Below are 17,852 nucleotides of genomic sequence, written 5' to 3'. Positions count from 1 at the left end.
AAGTCCACAACTCTGAGCGTTCCAGGCAAGCCAAAATGGGGGTATGGGGGCTTAGAAGGGGACCAAGGATGGTGGGCCCCGGCAGCTGCCAAGCTAGGACGAAAAGAGAAGACTGATTCTAAAGAGGTGCTGGCTGGTGTCTATGGCTCTTGTAGTACCAGGGTCCCAGCTATCATAACTGAGCACACAGGAAGCTGGCTTTGGGCTTGCTAGACTTTGCAGGGGGATGGCTGCGTGTTCCCAGTGCTTCGTTAGCTCCTTCCCCAATACTGAGGGTCAGGCAAAGCGGGCCACAGCCTTCCACTTTGATAGATGTCCTCACCGCTCTGGGCACCAAGGGTCATTGCCACAGTGCTTCTAGGAAGCTCAGGACTTGGGACTCTAGACCAGTGGTTCTCAGGTGTGGTCCCAGCAGCATCAGCATCACCTGGGAACTTGTTAGAGATGCAGATTCTTAGGCTCCACCCCAGAGCTGCTGAATCAGAGACTCTGGGGGTAGGTCCCAGCAACCAGCGTTGAATAAGCTCTCTAAGGAATTGTGATGTGCGTTGCAGTTTGGGAACCACTGATATAGACCAGTTCCAGGTGATGGTACTGCTGCTCGTTCTGGGACCATACTTCGAAAACCAGTGTTCTAGAAATTTCACAAGCAAATCACTCAGGTAGGTTATGAGTAAATCCAGTTATTAAATAACAAGTATTACTGAATACCTAAGGGCTGTTTAACAGTGATTGCCTCTGAACAAGGGGATTGCGGGCAACTTTTAAAACTTGATGTATCTCTGAATTGTTCAAAGTTGTTATTGTAAACATGTATTACTTTTGCAGATAGAAAAATATATTTTAAAAATATAAATACCTCATTCTAGTATAGTTCTTTACAGTAGTGCTTCTCAAACTTTACTGTGCAAACCATTTAGGAATCTTGTTAAAAATGCAGATTCTGGTTCAGTAGGATGGGGGCGGGGGAGGCAGGGCTGTGAGATTTTGCGTTTTCAACAGGCTCCCTGGTGATTCCAGTCTACTGGCCCAGGAACCACACTTTGGATTTACAGAGTACAAAGAACTGACATGTGTATTACATTTTTTGTTCCTTGTTACAACCCTGGCAAACAGATTCACTAATTCACTTATGCAACCATTAGGTACTACAACATACATATACTGGACATACAGATATGGTCTAATGGGGTGGAAAACCAACCAACCACCAAAAAAACCCACATGTAAACAGATAAATATAAATAGTGATCAGAACTGATCAGGAAATGAAGAGGGTGCCGAAAAAGAAGGGCTCTAGGAGGAGGTGATTTTGGCAGTGACGGTAAGGATGAGCCACGGAGAAGTTCAAGGGCCAGCTCTCGGCAGACACCAGGAAGCTCCTGCAGCTAGCAGGCAGGGAAGGAAGACCCCCAAATCCGGAAGGGGGAGGGGGTGGAGGCAGGGCCCGCCAGGGCAGGAAGGCCGTGGTAGGGGGCCGATTTCAATCCAAATGCGGGGTAAGCATTGAGGGTTTTAGCACGGAAGTGACTGGTCTGGTATTTGCCTTGGGATCACGCTGGCTGCTGTTCAGGAAATGAAACCTCTCCAGGGTCCCTTCGGAGGTGGTGCAGGGAGTGCTGGGCCATGCGAGGGCGCCCAGGAGTCAGGCCCGGCGCCCTCAGAGTCGCGTGGATCTATTCGGGGGGTCAGGAGTCCCCTCGTGAATAACGAGCCACCAGGGCACGTGTTTTTATTGCCGCACAGAGGACCTCAAATAAGCGCGCTCCGGGCAACAACATGACTTTTAACCCCCTTTCAGAGGACTTGGGCTCGCATCCACGCTTTGCTGGTCACGATGGCATCTTGGACACTTCCCCCTCGGTGCCTCAGTCTCCCTACCTGTCTAGGAGGACTTGGGCCAGCCCACGGTGACACCCTGGGTCGCCAATCCTGCATCCCTGTGTAGGGTGGAGGGTACGGCTGGGGCAGAGGCGGCACAAGGGGTTGGCTTCCCACCCGGGAAACTGAGGCACGGTGGGGAGAGAAGCGCGCGCCCTCCAGACTCCCGCAAACTCCAAGCGGCACGTCTCGTCTCCACGCAAGCTGTCCAGGCCGCCTGCCAGCCGTCTCCACGGAGTGGCCCCCGCCTAGCCCTGCCCGAGGACCGGAGCTGGGCCGGGCTTCTCAGGGGGCCGCAGCGGCGGCGGGGAACTCGGCGCCATCCCCGGGCTCGAGCGCTGGAAGAGGCGCGCGGGACACACCTCCAGGTTCCCCAGACCGGTCGGGCGCAGGCCTGCCCGGGGGCGCCAGCCTCTGCGCGCGCCGACCCCGCCCCTTGCCGGCGCCCCCGCCCCTCGGCCTCCTCCTCCGCCTCCGCCTCTTCGCAGGCCCGCGACGTGCCCGGCCGGCGACCGAGCTGCAGGGACGGCGTCCGGCGCGTTCACTTCCGCGTCCCGCCGCCCTCCGGTCCGCGCGCGCCCAGCCACCGCCGCCATCGGACAATAGGCCGCCCGCCCGGCTGCCGTGAACTTCCTGCCGGGGCCCGGCCGGCCCGTGTGCCCCGGGCCCTGATCTCTCTCCGCGCCGGCCAGGATCGCAGCTCCGCGCCACCAGGGAAAGCAGCGGAGGACCGAGCGCCCGGGACGTTCCAGCGTCTCCCGCCGCCGCGCCTTTGCTTCGGCCCGGCGGGTCCGCGGCCTCTGCGCTCTTCGCTCTGAGCGACTTAACCCCGTCCAGCGGCTGCTGCCTTGTGGGTTTCCGAGTTTGGTTGCTTAAGGAGGATGTGATTTTTTCACCCCCCTTATTTCTTTTTCCTTTTATGATTTGAAACAGAGAAAAGAACTCACAGCCAGCTCCGACAGCGAAGCGCCACCAGCTGCCCCCACGTGGACACCTCTGAGAGGAAAGGGAATTGGAAGCAAACTTGGTCCAAGTGACTTTGAGGCCTCACCGTCGGCTGGACTCTAAGGCCTGGGGTCATGACTCTCATGCTGGGCAGGTGGAAGGCCTTGCCTGTCCTGGGCTGGACGTGAGTCTCTGCCCTTCGCCAGCACCTCCACCGGCCCGCCTCCACACACTCAATACCCAGCATCTAGGCTAGGCCCGGACACTTGTCAGCAACATGGATAAGTATGACGACCTGGGCCTGGAGGCCAGTAAATTCATTGAGGACCTGAACATGTATGAGGCCTCCAAGGATGGACTCTTCCGAGTGGACAAGGGTGCAAGCAACAACCCGGAGTTTGAGGAAACACGCAGGGTGTTTGCCACCAAGATGGCCAAAATCCACCTGCACCAGCCGCACCAGCTCCTGCAGGAGGAGACCCTGCCCAGGGGGAGCCGAGGTCCCGTGAATGGTGGGGGCCGCCTGGGCCCACAGGCCTACCGGGAAGCTGATGGGGGCAGCAAGGTGACGGGGGATGGCGCTGCAAAGCCTCCTCTCGCTGCCTCGACAGTGGCCCCTGGGACAGCCACAACCATCGCGGCTGGGCAGCCCTTGTCCCCACCCCAGGAACAGAGGGCCAAGCTGTGTGTCCGTGGCGCGAGGCAAGGCAGCCAGGACTGTGGCTCCAAGGAGAGCGTGACGAGTTCTGAGATGTCTGCTCTCCATCGGCCGGGCCCCTGTGAGGATCCTTCCTGCCTCACCCACGGAGACTATTATGACAACCTCTTTTTGGCAAGCCCCAGCTGGGGCGATGAACCAGCAGTGTCCCCCAGCATCAGGCTGGGTGTAGGAAGTGGGTGGTCTGGCACGCCAGGGAGTGGCCCACCACTGTCCACACCCTCCAGGGACCATCACCTATACCAGCTGCAGCTTTCCCCGAGCTCCAGCAGATCATTGCAGAGCAGCCAGGATGGTGGTGTTGGTGGCCACAGCAGTGAGAAGCCAGCAGCTCTTTGGACCACCGCCTCCTCCCAGCGAGTGAGCCCTGGCCTCCCCTCCCCAGGCCCAGAGAACGGGGCCCTACCGAGACCTGCTCAGCCCAGGACCCCTTCTTTCTCAGTGCCCCTGGCCCTGAACCGCTCCAGTCAGGGACCTCTTCCAAGAACAAACTCGGGGGTAGGGAGTGAGGTTTCAGGCATGATGCCCAAACCCACTGTGGACCCTCAACCCTGGTTCCAGGATGGCCCCAAATCTTACCTCTCTAGCTCTGCCCCTTCATCCTCGCTAGCCAGCATGGACAATATGCAGCTGGGTGCAGTCCCTGGGCCGGGTCCCAAGCCTGGCTGTACAGACGCTGGCGCTGGTCCCAAGCTCAGCCTTGTCCATCCAGTGATGTCCACCCTGCCTGAGTTATCTTGTAAAGAAAGTCCCTCTGGCTGGTCCTCTGATGGCAGCCTGGGGCCTGTGCTCCCAGAGAGCCCCGGTTCCCCCAGGGTGAGACTGCCCTGCCAGACCCTCATCCCGGGCCCTGAGCTTGGACCCACGGCTGCCGAATTGAAATTAGAGGCCCTCACCCAGCGTCTGGAGCGTGAGATGGATGCTCACCCGAAGGCCGATTACTTTGGTGAGTGAGAGACGGGTGTGACTGCCCATGGTGGGTTGATGGGGTCCCTGCATTTGGGCATTTGGGGGAAGTGCCCCCCACCAGGGATGCTGTAGCTCTCCTTGAGTGGCCTGCCTTTTTGTGTGTGTGTGTGTTCCTCTTTCAGCTGCTTCTTCTGAAACTTGAAAAGAAACTTGAAAGTATCCCTAGGCAGAAAGCGGATCTTGCAGCCGGGGGTTACCCATGTGCGAAGGGCGGGATTACTCATGACTGCTCCCCCAAAAGGGAAATGCTGTGATTTTGGATTTCAAAGGTTTTGGGGGTGACTTAGAGCCTCTCTCAGTGACCGGCTCAGGCAGGACTTGAATGGGCTTCTTAGGTCCAGGTACCCTGTGAGTGTTCCATCTGTAGTTGGCTGGGCCAGGTGGCTCTGGCTGTTTGAGGACTAGTGGTCGGGCAGGGGCTCTCTGCGGCTCCCTGTGTGTGCGCATGTCTGCCTGCAGGTTCTGTGTTCGGTTGAGGGAGGTGAAACACTGACATGGAAGGCTTTGTTCTAGAGCAGTAGTTCTCAAAGTGTAGTTTGGACCCTTAGCCTGGGAACTAGTTAGAAATGCAAATTCTTAGGCCGCACCCCAGACCTACGGCATCAGAAACTGTGGGGTGGGTGGGACCCAGCAATCGGCATTTTCACAAGCCAGCCCGGGATCCTGACGTTCTGGGAAATTTGAGACCTGTGCATTAGGTACCTTCTAACTCAGGACCCGCCGCCCCCACTCCCCCCACCCACCCCGCCCCGGCTTCCAGCTGGCAGCCAGGTTACACCCCCCGTCGTGGCTCCCAAGAGGATGGAAGATGCTTTTTGCTGGTTTCACTCCAACTTGCAAGTTTTGTTTTCTTCTCTTTTAAAGCCACAAACTCTTGGAGACTGCTAGCTTCAGCTTTTTTCTCCTCACAGGGTTTGGAGGCAGCAGGAAAGCAGTGATATGCTTCTGTTGAGTAATGATGTAGCCGTCTCATAGGAGAGCTAACTAGAAAGACAGCCTATACTTTTAGAAGAGTCTGAGGGTTGGTTTTATTTTATTTTATTTTTGCATTTTTGAACTCTGCACAACTGAGGTCACGATTTCCCCACATGAGGCCTGTGAGCCCTGGGAAGCTGAGTGCCGCTGGGGTGGCAGCTCTGCCAGGCAGGGTCCGGGAAGGCCCTGGACATGAAGGGTGACCGGCTTGCTCCTTTCCGTCTGCCTCATTCTGCGTCAGTGAGTGATTCTGTCCCAAGGTGCTTGGAGGGTTGGGGTCCGAGGCACTCAAGCTAGCACTGTGTTCTCGCTTCTCATGAGAGCCTCGCGGGAACAGCTCTCACACCACCCTGGGCAGTCAGAGGTCGGGGTGACTGTTGACTGGCTTATGTTTTAGAGCACGTAGCACCCTCTTACTGTGAACCATCTCTTCTCCTTTGCAAATCCCCCACTTTGGGAATAACACTTGGCTGGAAAAACTGTGGGTTTTTTTAGTTCAAACTGTTGTTGAATTTTTTTCTTCCAGTTTTATTGAGATATAATTGACACAGCATTGTATTAGTTTAAGGTGTACAGCATAATGATTTGATTTACATGCATCATGAAGTGATGATCACAATAAGGTTAGTGACCATCCATCGTCTCATATAGGTACAAATTAAAGAAATAGGAAAAAATACTTCTTCCTTGTGATGAGAACTCAGGAGTTACTCTCTTAACTTTCATCTGTAACACACAGCAGAGTTAATTGTATTTATCATGTTATACATTACACCCCTAGTACTTATATACCTTATAACTGGAAGTTTATACCTTTGACTGCCTTTGTTCAATTCCCCCTCTCCGGCTCCACCCCCCCTCCCACCTCTGGTAGCCACAAATCTTATCTCTTTTTCTATGAGTTTGTTTTTGAAGTATAATTGACCTACAACACTATGTTAGTTCCTATTACACAACACAGTGATTCGGTATTTCTATACATTTCAAACTGATCACCACGATAAGCCTAGTTACAATATGTCACCTTACAAAGATAGTATGTAGTTACTGACTATATTCCCCACACTGTACATTTCATACCCATGACTCATTTGTTTTGCAACTGGAAGTTTGTACCTCTTTCCCTCACCTATTTCTTTCCTTCCCTACCCCTCTCCCCTCAGGCAACCACCTGTTTGTATCTATAACTCTGTTTATGTTTTGTTGTGTTTGTTCACTTGTGTTGTTTTTTTAGATTCCACATATACATGAAATACAGTATTTATCTTGAATTTTTAATTCAAGCTCATTAAACAACAAAACAGCAGTTTTACTTTTTCAGGGAGGCAAGTTTATACACTGCCTCAGAGCAGAGATACTGGCTAACACTAGCCATTCATTCAGCCCATGTTTATTGAGTGCCTACTTTGGGCCATGGGGTACATAATGAATGGGACAGACAGAAACCCCTGCTTCCCCAGAGCAGACAGTGCAATAGAGGGAGACAGGAGATGAACAAAATAAATAAGCAAGTATGAGGGAGAGAAATAGGAAGAGGAGAGGATGGAGCCTCCGGGCAGGGAGTGGCAGGGAGGTTTCTGGTTTTAAATCAGGTGATCAGGGAAGATCCCATCGAGAAGGTGGCATTGGAGCTAGGCTTGAAGGAGGCGAGGGGGTGAACCCTGAGTCCGGGTCTGCCCAGGGAAAGGGCGTTCCCAGCAGGGCAGACAGCAAGAGCAGAGGCCCCGGGACCTGGGCTGTGCCAGGCAATGTGCTAGACACTGTTTAATTTACTCGTGTAATCTTAGGAAGCCCATTTCACCAACCTGGAAGCTGAAGCTCAGAGAGGTTAGATTATTGATCCCAGGTCTCACAGGGGGGACTGGGTGTAGCTGGGGTCTGAGCCCCACAGTTGGGGCTCCCTGCCCATTCTTCTAACCAGCATTGCCCAGCTGCCTCCCAAGCACAGATGTGAAAGCCTGCTTTATTTATCTATTTATTTTTATGGTTGTTTTTTCCTTAAATGAGGTGAACTTCCTATAACATAAAATTAATCATTTTAATTAATTTGGAATTAATTTAAAAAGTAATGAGTGGCATTTAGCGCGTTCGCCATGTTGTGCAAACACCACCCCTATCTAGTTGCAAAACATTTTTATCACCCCCAGAGGAAACCCACCCCCATAAATCAGTTGCTCCCCAATCCTCCAACTCTCCCAGCCCCTGGCAACTACCAATGTACATTCTCTCTCTCTGGCTTTACCTATTCTGGATATTGCATATAGAGGGAATCATATTTAAGTTATTTTTTGACTAAGCATCACATTCACATGTAGAATATTCAAAAGACACAAAAACACATAGAGTGAAAAATTAGTCTCTTTCTCACCCCGGTTTCTAGCCGAGCATCCTGGTGTGATGAGTGTATATGTGTGTGTATCTCTCTGTGGGCCTGCTGTCCACCTGCTCTTTGCCTTTCCCTCTGAACAGTGCGTCTTGGCAGCTGTTCTGCATCAGCACGCGTTGAGTTGGCTCAGTGTCACCCTCTGTGGATGTGCCCCGGGTCACGTAAGCAGCCTCATGGTGGACTTCAGAAGGGCCAACTGCAAGGTGAAAGCCTAGCTTTGTGACAGACTCCCAGGGGCGGGGCGGGGGGTAGGTTGCAGGGCTGGGGGCTTTGTGGCCTTTAAATGTTGCCTAGTTGCCCTCCGCAGAGGTCATGCCAGGGACCCCACTGCCCATCATATAGGAGAGGGCCTGCCCCCACCTGCTTTGGCAGCTGAGCTTCCAGCCACTCTAACGGGACTGGCCACGTGGCCAAGGAGGGCGTCTCTCCTCTGAGCACCTGGCCGTCAGTGTGTGGCCCAGCCCTGCTGTGGGACCTTGAACAAACTGTCCCTTCCAGGCCTCCCCGCTCATCCACAGTACGAGGCTTTTGGCTGGTTGAGGGGCTCACATCGGCAGATGTCTTTCCCTTCTCTAGATCTGGTGTTACTTGAAAGATTTTGTCTGTCCAACACACTGCATTTATTACATAAGGATGAAATTTTACTTCTAAATAGAAGAATATCTACTGATACAGGGCTCTTGCCAGAGGGAATCAGGGTAATGTTAACAGTCATCATCAGAGTCAGTGTAATTCTAGCCAGAAGTAAAGCAAAGTTGATGTTTGGGTTGCTTACCTGGACCCCTTCCTGGGCATTTGACCTTGTGGGAAGAGCTTGTGAATCCCTGCTGCCACCTTGGAGGACACTTGGGTTTGAAGACACCTCAGTGTCCAGTTATTGATCAGCTTATCACCAAGGACTCTTCTGGCACTTTCCAAGGCCAGGTCTCTGTGGCTTTGGGACAGTTTGGTCCCAGGGAGGCATTTCTTCCCCCTCTTTCTTCTCCCATGTTCCTCTGTGGCCTCTTTGTGTCTTCCTGTCCTTGAGGAAAGAGTTAAGAGCAAACTCTTGATGCTTCTTAGAGAACACTGTTGGGTTTCCACCTCCCTGGGCCTTGCGCTCAGAAGGTGCCCCCCCGTGTGGTTGTTTTCACACCACTGTGTTCCCTGCAGAGGAAGTGAAGAGGCCCTCGTGCTGTTTGTTTACTCTCGCCCCTCTTTTCTTCCACGGTAGCCATCTGTTCTCCTCACACTGGTCGTCCCCCTTCCTAAGGAAAAAGGACACAAATAAACCACCTGCCACAGGCTGGGTTTCCCGGGAAGCTGACTCTGAGACAGAGTCTAGCGTGCAGGGGGCTGACTAAGGGTGCTATTGGGACCCTAACTGTGGAGAAACAGCGCACAGTTGAGAAGTAGCGCACAGTTGAGAAACTAAGGCCGTGACGTGCTCAGGACCACACAGGTGTCCGCGGTGGTGCTGCCACGCCAGGTGGGGCTCTGACCGCTCGCACGGGAGAACTAGGTGGTCTTTCGGGGCTGAATTGGATGTTCTCCGTTTGCCCCTCCAGATTCACTCTCCGCCCAGCTGCTGCGGGGGCATCAGTGGCCTCCCTGCCCTTTCCAGGCCTTCTTCCCTGTGGTCAGGACTCTGGACCTGCAGCCCCCAGCTCCTTCCCTCCGTGCTGTGTGTGGGCCTGGGGGACCAGGCACTGCTAGTGCCGCCCACGAGAGCCACACTCTGTGAGGCACCAGCGGGGTGGCGAGGCAAGAGGGAGCTCGTTTCAGGGTCTCTGTCACCCAGCAAGTGGACGGACGGGCCCTTCTCCACCTGCATGGAGAGAGAAGCACCTGGCTCTGTCTTTAGTTTTCCTGTCTTGGGTGGACATTCCTGCTGCAGTATTTGAACTCAGAAAACTGCAACGGCAGACCTGCCTTAGCCTGAGAGCCTGAGAACAAGTGTGACTCCTTCTGGGGATGGTCCTGCCCTGCCAGGGACCAGAGAGCCTGTCACACTTGATTTCATTTTACTAGCAACGCAGGAGGTGAAAAAAGCAGTCCAGACAAGGAACCCATAAATGTCCTATCTGCTCCCTCCCACTGGACAGTCTCTTCAACATCGAGCTGCGTGTTGTCTTAATGACCTTTTAAGCACGTCTTATCTGACTTGCTTAGCAACAGATGCTTGAAATATGGGGCTTAAGTCCAGCCTTGAATGAAAAATTGAGGGTGATTTTCAGAGCATTTGTCATATAAAAGGAAACAACATGGGCCAATCCTGTAGAAGAGGGGCCCCTCCAGAATTCAGGACGGGGGCCAGTGTGCACCCCAGAGGCCCTGCTTACCCCCCAGATACCAGGCGTTGCAGTAAACCCAAACCAAGTGCTGAAGTAGCAGAAGGGGGCAGAAGGTCATTAACCATCTGGCCCTGTCTGAGTAGCTGGCATGACCAAGTGTGGGGACTTCTGCCCACCTTCCTTCTGGAGACATGGTGCCATAATTCGGAGGCTTCTCTAGCCGTGGAGTAGATTTCTGATCCTTTGGTAACTTTTGTAAGTGACACTCAAGAATCCAATGCTGGGCTTCCCAGGTGGCGCAGTGGTTGAGAATCTGCCTGCCAACGCAGGGGACACGGGTTCGAGCCCTGGTCCGGGAAGATCCCACATGCCGCGGAGCAGCTAAGCCCATGCGCCACAACTACTGAGCCTGCGCTCTAGAGCCAGCGAGCCACAACTACCGAGCCCGTGTGCCACAACTACTGAAGCCCGCGCGCCTAGAGCCCGTGCTCCGCAATAAGAGAAGACACCGCAATGAGAAGCCCGCGCACCACAACGAAGTGTAGCCCCCGCTCACGGCAACTAGAGAAAGCCCGCGTGCAGCAACGAAGACCCAATGCGGCCAAAAATAAATAAATAAAATAAATAAATTTATAAAAAAAATAAAGGAATCCAATTCTGCCTGTCTAGCCCAGCCGGGGTGCACCCTGAGACATGGGGATTCCCAGCTGTTTAGAAATTGGGTAGCTTATGTGCATGTTTTTTTGTAGGCCAGGTAATCTTCCCCTCAAAACCAGGAAGGTATATATTTTAAATTTTTATTGGTGTATGGTATACATATATTGTAGATGCTCACAAAGTGAAGACACGCAGCACTCAGATCAAAGCACAGAGCACGACCAGCACCCAAGAAGCCCCCTGCCGTGTGCCCCCTTACAGTCACCACTACCCGCCGGGGATAGTTGTGACTTCTGACTGCAAACATGAGGGTTTTTTAAAAATATATTTATTTATTTATTTGGCTGTGTTGGGTCTTAGTTGTGGCACACGGGATCTTTCTTTTTTTAGTTATTTAAATAACATGAGGGTTTTTTAAAAATATATTTATTTATTTATTTGGCTGTGTTGGGTCTTAGTTGTGGCACACGGGATCTTTCTTGTTTTAGTTGTGCACGCTGGATCTTCAGTGGCGGCATACCTGCGGGAATCTAGTTTCCTGACCAGGGATCGAACTCTGGCCCCCTGCATTGGGAGCACGGAGTCTTAACCACTGGACCACCAGGGAAGTCTCCAAACATGAGTTTCTGAGCAATTGTGTGGTTTGAAGTAACTTCTGAAACCTTGAGATAATTAAAAAACCTTTCATGGCAGGTTTTTGGGTGGATGGAGAGCGCGTGGCTGATCACAGTGCAGCTGAGGCTGGGACAGCAAGGAGTGGGTGCTGTCAGCGGGGCCATCCAGCTCACTCTGTACCAGTGGCTGCTCCCGTGTGGTCAGTGGTCAGGGCTCCTACACTGTTTTGGTCCTCTGTGTTCTCTGAAGGGATGGACTTTTCATCATATGCTTTAGCCCTGTCCCTACTGCCCGCTCTCCCCACAGGATTTCTCTTCTGAGATTTCGGGGTAGGGGGACGATCAGCAACCCCTACAGTTCATTCAGAGTGATTCATCTGTTCACTGGGTCCACGTGTCGGCGAGGTGCGCGTGTCCACTCCCTGCTGTGCTCTTAGCACTGGGCTTGGAAGGACACTGGAGGGTCAGACTCAGCCCTTGCACTTGGAGTGACAGCCCCTCTTCTGTCACCTCGGCCTCAGGCCTGCACTCGGGGTGTCCCCCCAACCCCGCCGTGATCACCGGCTTCTGTCGCACTGGCCTCATTGCTCGTCCCTGAGCTTATGGAGTTCTTTCCCACCACAGGGCCCTTGCCCTTGCTGTTCCCCAGCCCACGTCCTCTGGCCAGCACAGTGCTGCCCCCTGCCATCCCCCTCGGGGCGGCGGGTCTCCAGCTGTAGCCCTGGCCAGTCCTGACAGCCGTTTCCCACGGCAGCTGCCTCATCCCATCAGGCTGTCTTTCTGAGGTTCTCCCTCCTCGGAATGTTTCTGCTCTGTTCATCTGTGACCAGGAAAAAAATGTCTTGTTTTTTCCATCTAATTTTCCTGCTCTTTCCATTCATAATGCAGAACATCGAATTGACCTTTTGACATGACTGTTCTTGCCAGAGGTTTTTTTTAAAAAGTTATGTTTCTTTACATCTCTGGATTTATGGCTCCCGCTCAGGAGAAGGAACTGTGTAAGAAATGCATCATGTGTTTGGGAGTGAGGCAACCAGGTGTTCTGGGCCCGAGCCTACCAACAGCCCCAGGTGTGATGTGGGGCTGCTTGCTCTTCCTCTGTGCTGAGCCAGGGCCACCTCTGAGGGCTCTTCCTAACCCAAAGTGCTCTGGCTGTGGGTACAATCGGATGCCTGATTTTAGCTGATCGAGTAACAGGGGACCGGGCAGCAGTATTGTCCACAGTGGCGAGAGCCCGGAAAGGCAGAGGGCTGAATGGCCTAGCATCTCATCTCCCTTCCAGGCCTCTACAGAATTAAAAAAGAACTTTTATGTTTGTTTAGTTACAGTTACATTTTCACTTGTAAGCGGTAGTCATTTTTACTGTAGGTATTCTGGAAAATACATACAGTTAAAACAAGAACCATGAATCACTGACATGCCTGCCACCCTTAGAATAATCAGTGTTAAGATTTTCTGCAGAAAGTTTCCAGTCCCAAGTAGTGTCCGGAGCCCGCGGTGATGCAGGCTGCATGATGTGCTGTGGTTCTTGGCTCTTTGGCCAGATGTAGAAGCGTTTACTGAGCTAGAAGCCAGTTTGCTCTGCGGTGTGTCTGATGAAAGTGAGATTAGGAAGGACTGAAGATTTCCTGTAGGAAACAGCCACACATGGGGAGCCACTGATATTACGGGGGTCACCCACCCTAGAGGCCTTTTTTTAAAAAATAAATTTATTTATTTTATTTATTTATTTTTGGCTGCATTGCGTCTTCGTTGCTGCGCGCGGGCTTTCTCTAGTTGCAGCAAGCGGGGGCTACTCCTCATTGCGGTGTGTGGGCTTCTCATTGCGGTGGCTTCTTTTGTTGTGGAGCACGGGCTCTAGGCGCATGGGCTTCAGTAGTTGTGGCACGAGGCCTCAGTAGTTGTGGCTCTCATGGGCTTAGTTGCTCCGCGGCATGTGGGATCTTCCTGGATCAGGGATCGAACCCGTGTCCCCTGCATTGGCAGGTGGATTCTTAACCACTGCAGCACCAGGGAAGTCCCTTTAGAGGCCTTTTGAGACTCTCATTCTAATTAAACTTGGGGTCCCTAGTGTGGGGGACAGCTCAGAGCACTGGCCATGGGGCTCACTGAGCTTGTTTTTGCTGGCATATCCCAGGACATCTCCGAGGGCTCTTGCAGTACCCTCAGCGTTTCTGGGTCTCAGGCTTGAAATGGGACAGTGGCCTTGGGGCCTGGCACTGTCAGGGCCCCAGATCGTGGGGCTGGGTGGTTGTCTGTTGAAGGAATGGAGGGGCCTCAGTTAAGGTGTGGAGGGGGAAGAGGAAGGGATGTTTAGCTGGGGTTACAGCTCTGAGATAGTTTTGCAAAAATTTATTGAGCAAGTTGCTCTGTGTCAGGCACTTTGCTAATCATCTCACACGCATTAACTTGTTTAATCCTTCCAACAACCCTATTTTATGATCCCCATTTTATAGACGGGGAAACTGAGGTACACAGAACAGAACCTAAGTAACCTGCCTAATGCATTTATGAAGGAGCTTTGCTGAGTCCAGGATCCTGACCGCCGTGCTGCGCTGGCTCAGAGCTCCTGGGAGCACAGTGGCTTTCTGACAGAGGGACCCCAGAGGGCATTGTGGCTATGAGTAAATCAGGCCTGAGGTCTCCCGCTTCTCTGGTGGATCAATGAGGAAGGCAGGCCGTGTATGGCTACCCAAGCTGGCTAGAGGGGCGGATCCCACTCTTGCAGCTAGCAGTGCACCCAGGTTCATCTTCAAGCCAGGAGCCTGGGCTTGTACCAGCCCCTCCCTGCCGGGCAGTGACAGAATCGTGGAGGCTCAGAGGCACATACATGGGCCGCGTAGGGGCCTTGACTGCCCACAGCCTCTTGGCCCTTGACTTCTCCTGTTCCCCTGAAGGGCGTTGGTTAGGGCGAGCGGGCCATGCCCTTGGGGGTGCCTGTGTGACACCCACAAGGGTTGTGGGCAAGGACAGGGGTGTGCCAGCCCTCACTTTCCTTGGGGGCAGCTAGGATGCCTTGGTCTGAGGGTCAGTATCAACCCCAGGCCGTGTGTGGAGATGCTCAAAACCCAGCGTTGGATGAATCTACGCTCAGCGTCCATCTGGCAAACCAAACGGAAACCTTACCCTAAAACAAAACACGCTCCAAAAGTTCCCAGGCATGTCAACTGCAGGGTAGTACTTGTCACCAAATATTTATATCCATTTCGGGTTTTGTTTTTCATCTGTCCCCTCCCAGAGAAACCAGCTGGACACAGAATCTCAGGGTCACGCTGGAAGGCTGGAGACTCTCTGCCTGAGTGTTTCCGAGGGAGTATTTTAGATGCAGGTTATTTTTAAATTTTGAGAGCCACGGTGTTTAGACTTGGCCAAGTTCTTCCCTCATCTGTTTTGTTCTGTAGTTTGTCTCCGTGTGTCCCAGGGGAGTGTGATCTGGTTACTCCCGGTCACTGGAAGTTGGTCAGGAGCGTATCGGGGCCTCTACCTTCCTTCCCCCACACATGTCTTTGTAACATATTGAAAGTTCTGGAAGCCTGCCATGATGCTGTCTGTCATTCAAGAGGAGGGGACTTCAGTTCAGCATGGGTCTGCCCTGCCGCTGATCCTGGGAGGTGTAGTGACCCAGGTCATTCAGGATGTCGTGGACAAGGCCCCCATCTTATAACACAGGCCCTGAGTCAGGGTGAACCCATCACAGCAGGCTCTGGGCCCAACGGCATGTGACGGTCACCTCAGCACGATAAGACAGTAGCAGATTGGCCTTTTGCTGCCTAGAGCTTGACAGCGGCTTCCCTGTTCTCCCAAACCTCCCCATGAGCTGAGTTAATGGCTTCCTTTCAGCAGAGTGGAGCCAAGTCGTGGCCGTGTTTGCTCACATGATGCTCAGGACTGGCCCCAGGGAGCGGGGTAGAGGTTTCCCATCTGCTGAAACATCGCCTGTTCTGTTCCCCTCTCCGGCTCCTTAGTTTGCATTGCTTCCTGCTGGTGCAGTGAGGGAGTGAATTTAGAGAGAGATGGATTTCAGGGCTGGGCCCCAGGGCGTTTGCTGACAGCGTTATTGTCTCATGAGACATGGCGGCAGCAGGCTCAGCAAGATGCAGGCCTGCCTGGAGATGCTTGAGGGCTGCGCCGGCTTAGACACCCTGCTTCACTTTGCTGCCCGTGGTTTCCTCACCTGACAGGGACTGGAGGTCCTGTGCTCCTTCTAATTCTGTTTCCTTTCCTGTGCTCTGAGCCTCCAGAGCCACTTTTGGATTCAGGGCTGTTGCCTGGGAGGAGACTCCTGGCTCTGAGGGTGACAGTGTTATGGAGGCAGGACCTGCTTCAGACACTGTATGGGGGGCATGCGGGCATCAGTTGAATGGAAGCTGGTCCCTCGTTGGCTTGCAGAGAAACCAGCAACAGAGCGCAGAAGCCCGGGGAGGGAAGGACATGGAAAACAACAGACACGCCCCAGGCAGCAGGCCAGTGGGTGGTGATGGCAGGCGCTTCTCCTGGTTGGCCCACCAGGTCCCTCCGTGAGATCATGTCCCAGCAGAGGTGACTCCAAAATGCCCTTCTCCCACTAATAATGCTTGGTCATCATCGGCCTTGCTCATGAACTCAGAACTCTATTCTTTTGGGAAAAAAATGGACACTCTATGATAAAGCAGCCCTTAAGAAAGAAGGAAAGTGAGGAAATAAAACCAAACACTGATTTAGTGATAAGATTCAATACACAAAACACGGGGCCTGGTCTATAGAAGTTACTTGTGAACTATTTGTTGAATGAATGAATCATGGCGTGTATTTATAATGTTATGCAATCAGAGTAAAAAATCAAAATGTTTTAGTTCCAATGCCCGTGGGCTGAGACACAGTGGATGCTACAGACACAGTTGCTTTGTCACTTGTTCCCGGTGGTAGCTGTGACGCGCTGTGCTGATATCTGTGCTACCCCGTCTGAGTAGAAGGATGAGCTTATTGGACAGGGACTTGGGTGACATGACTGGTGGCAGGTGGGCTAGTCTGTAAGCCTGGAGAAGTCCTGTTCCCCAGGGCAAACTTGAGACATGACCACATTTTGAGGAGGAGGGGATTTCAGTAGGACAGCATGGAACCTGGGTGCATCTCTGGATGGTTTCCTGTCTTGCTTGGCTGGGTGGAGCTTTGGAGTCTGTCCTGAAGCAGGGGTTGTGGGCATGAACCTTGAGTGGGGCACTGACTTTCCGGCCAGGTTCCCGAGGCTCTCACCGACCCCCATCCCAGTCCTACCCAGACCCTTCCCCCACCTCTGTCCATCACCACTTCCAGTTCCAAGCCCAAATAGCGTATTCCCTCAAGAGCCATTATGGATCGCCTATTGTATACAAGAGACTAGATTAGAATTTGTGGGGCTTCTTTTGTGCCAGACTTATTGCCTGGCCCTCTGCTGGGTGTGGGGTGTCTGTGCTGGTCACTGTTGTACCCCCAGGGCCTAGGGCAGTGACTGGCACACAGTAGATGCTCAGTATGTACTTGAACAAATGGTGAACGCCCCGGCCAGTGGAGGGAAGGGATGTTCCCTGACTCCCTCCTGCGTGGCAGTGCTTTGAGTGGGGTGTTACCCCTGTGGTGGGCACACAGCGCCGGGCTGGCTGTCCACGTCCCTCACCCTGACTGGCAGTTACTCGGAAGAGCTTTCCTATGTGTGTGGAAGGTGTCTCGGGTAGCTGAGGAGTGGGAGCCCGGAAGAGGTTGGGATGCCAGGTTTGTGTGGGTGGAGACTTCACCGAGCTCCAGGGACCAGCTCATCAGAGTCCTGGGGAAGTTTGGATGGGAGCAGAGAGATGTGCTGGCAGATGTGTTCTTAACTGAGCAGGCATTCCTGTTAACACTAAAAATCAGAATTTGAGGAGCTCTTTTTTTTTTTTTAATTTTTATTTATTTATTTATTTATTTTTGGCTGTGTTGGGTCTTCGTTTCTGTGCGAGGGCTTTCTCTAGTTGCGGCAAGCGGGGGCCACTCTTCATCGCGGTGCGCGGGCCTCTCACTATCGCGGCCTCTCTTGTTGCGGAGCACAGGCTCCAGACGCGCAGGCTCAGTAGTTGTGGCTCACGGGCCCAGTTGCTCCGTGGCATGTGGGATCTTCCCAGACCAGGGCTCGAACCCGTGTCCCCTGCATTGGCAGGCAGACTCTCAACCACTGCGCCACCAGGGAAGCCCCTGAGGAGCTCTTTGTGGGAATGAAAAGCCATATAAGACTGTGGGCTCTGGAACTGCCCTGGGCAGACTGCTCAGCATCCTCATGCCTCAGTTTCCCCATTAGGAAAATGTGGATATAGTTGTTGTGAGGACTAAATTAATTAGTACAATCTGTACTGGCCAGTGCGCGAGCCACAGCACAGGAGGCTACTAAGCACTTCAAGAGGAGGCTGGTTTGAGTTGAGATGTGCTATACACGTGAAATAGACTCT

At 53.1% G+C, this 17,852-nt stretch overlaps 1 protein-coding gene across 2 annotated transcripts in view; it reads left to right on the top strand.

Moving 5' to 3' along the window:
* Positions 1–17,852, top strand: part of LIMD1 (LIM domain containing 1) — an 83,088-nt gene that overhangs the window by 10,069 nt on the left and 55,167 nt on the right. Inside the window, exon 2 of one of the 2 annotated variants that reach the window (XM_057554656.1) lies at positions 2,815–4,490. In XM_057554656.1, the coding sequence (XP_057410639.1) occupies positions 3,104–4,490 (1,387 nt within the window). In that variant the 5' untranslated portion in view covers positions 2,815–3,103. Of the gene's footprint in view, positions 1–2,401; positions 4,491–17,852 lie in introns of those variants that run through there. The other variant, XM_057554655.1, reaches the window with a different exon arrangement.

This window comes from Balaenoptera acutorostrata, chromosome 10, assembly GCF_949987535.1.
Source record: "Balaenoptera acutorostrata chromosome 10, mBalAcu1.1, whole genome shotgun sequence".
Taxonomy (NCBI): domain Eukaryota; kingdom Metazoa; phylum Chordata; class Mammalia; order Artiodactyla; family Balaenopteridae; genus Balaenoptera; species Balaenoptera acutorostrata.
The sequence above is the reverse complement of the archived record's forward strand: the minus strand, read 5'-3'. Positions and strand labels throughout refer to the sequence as shown.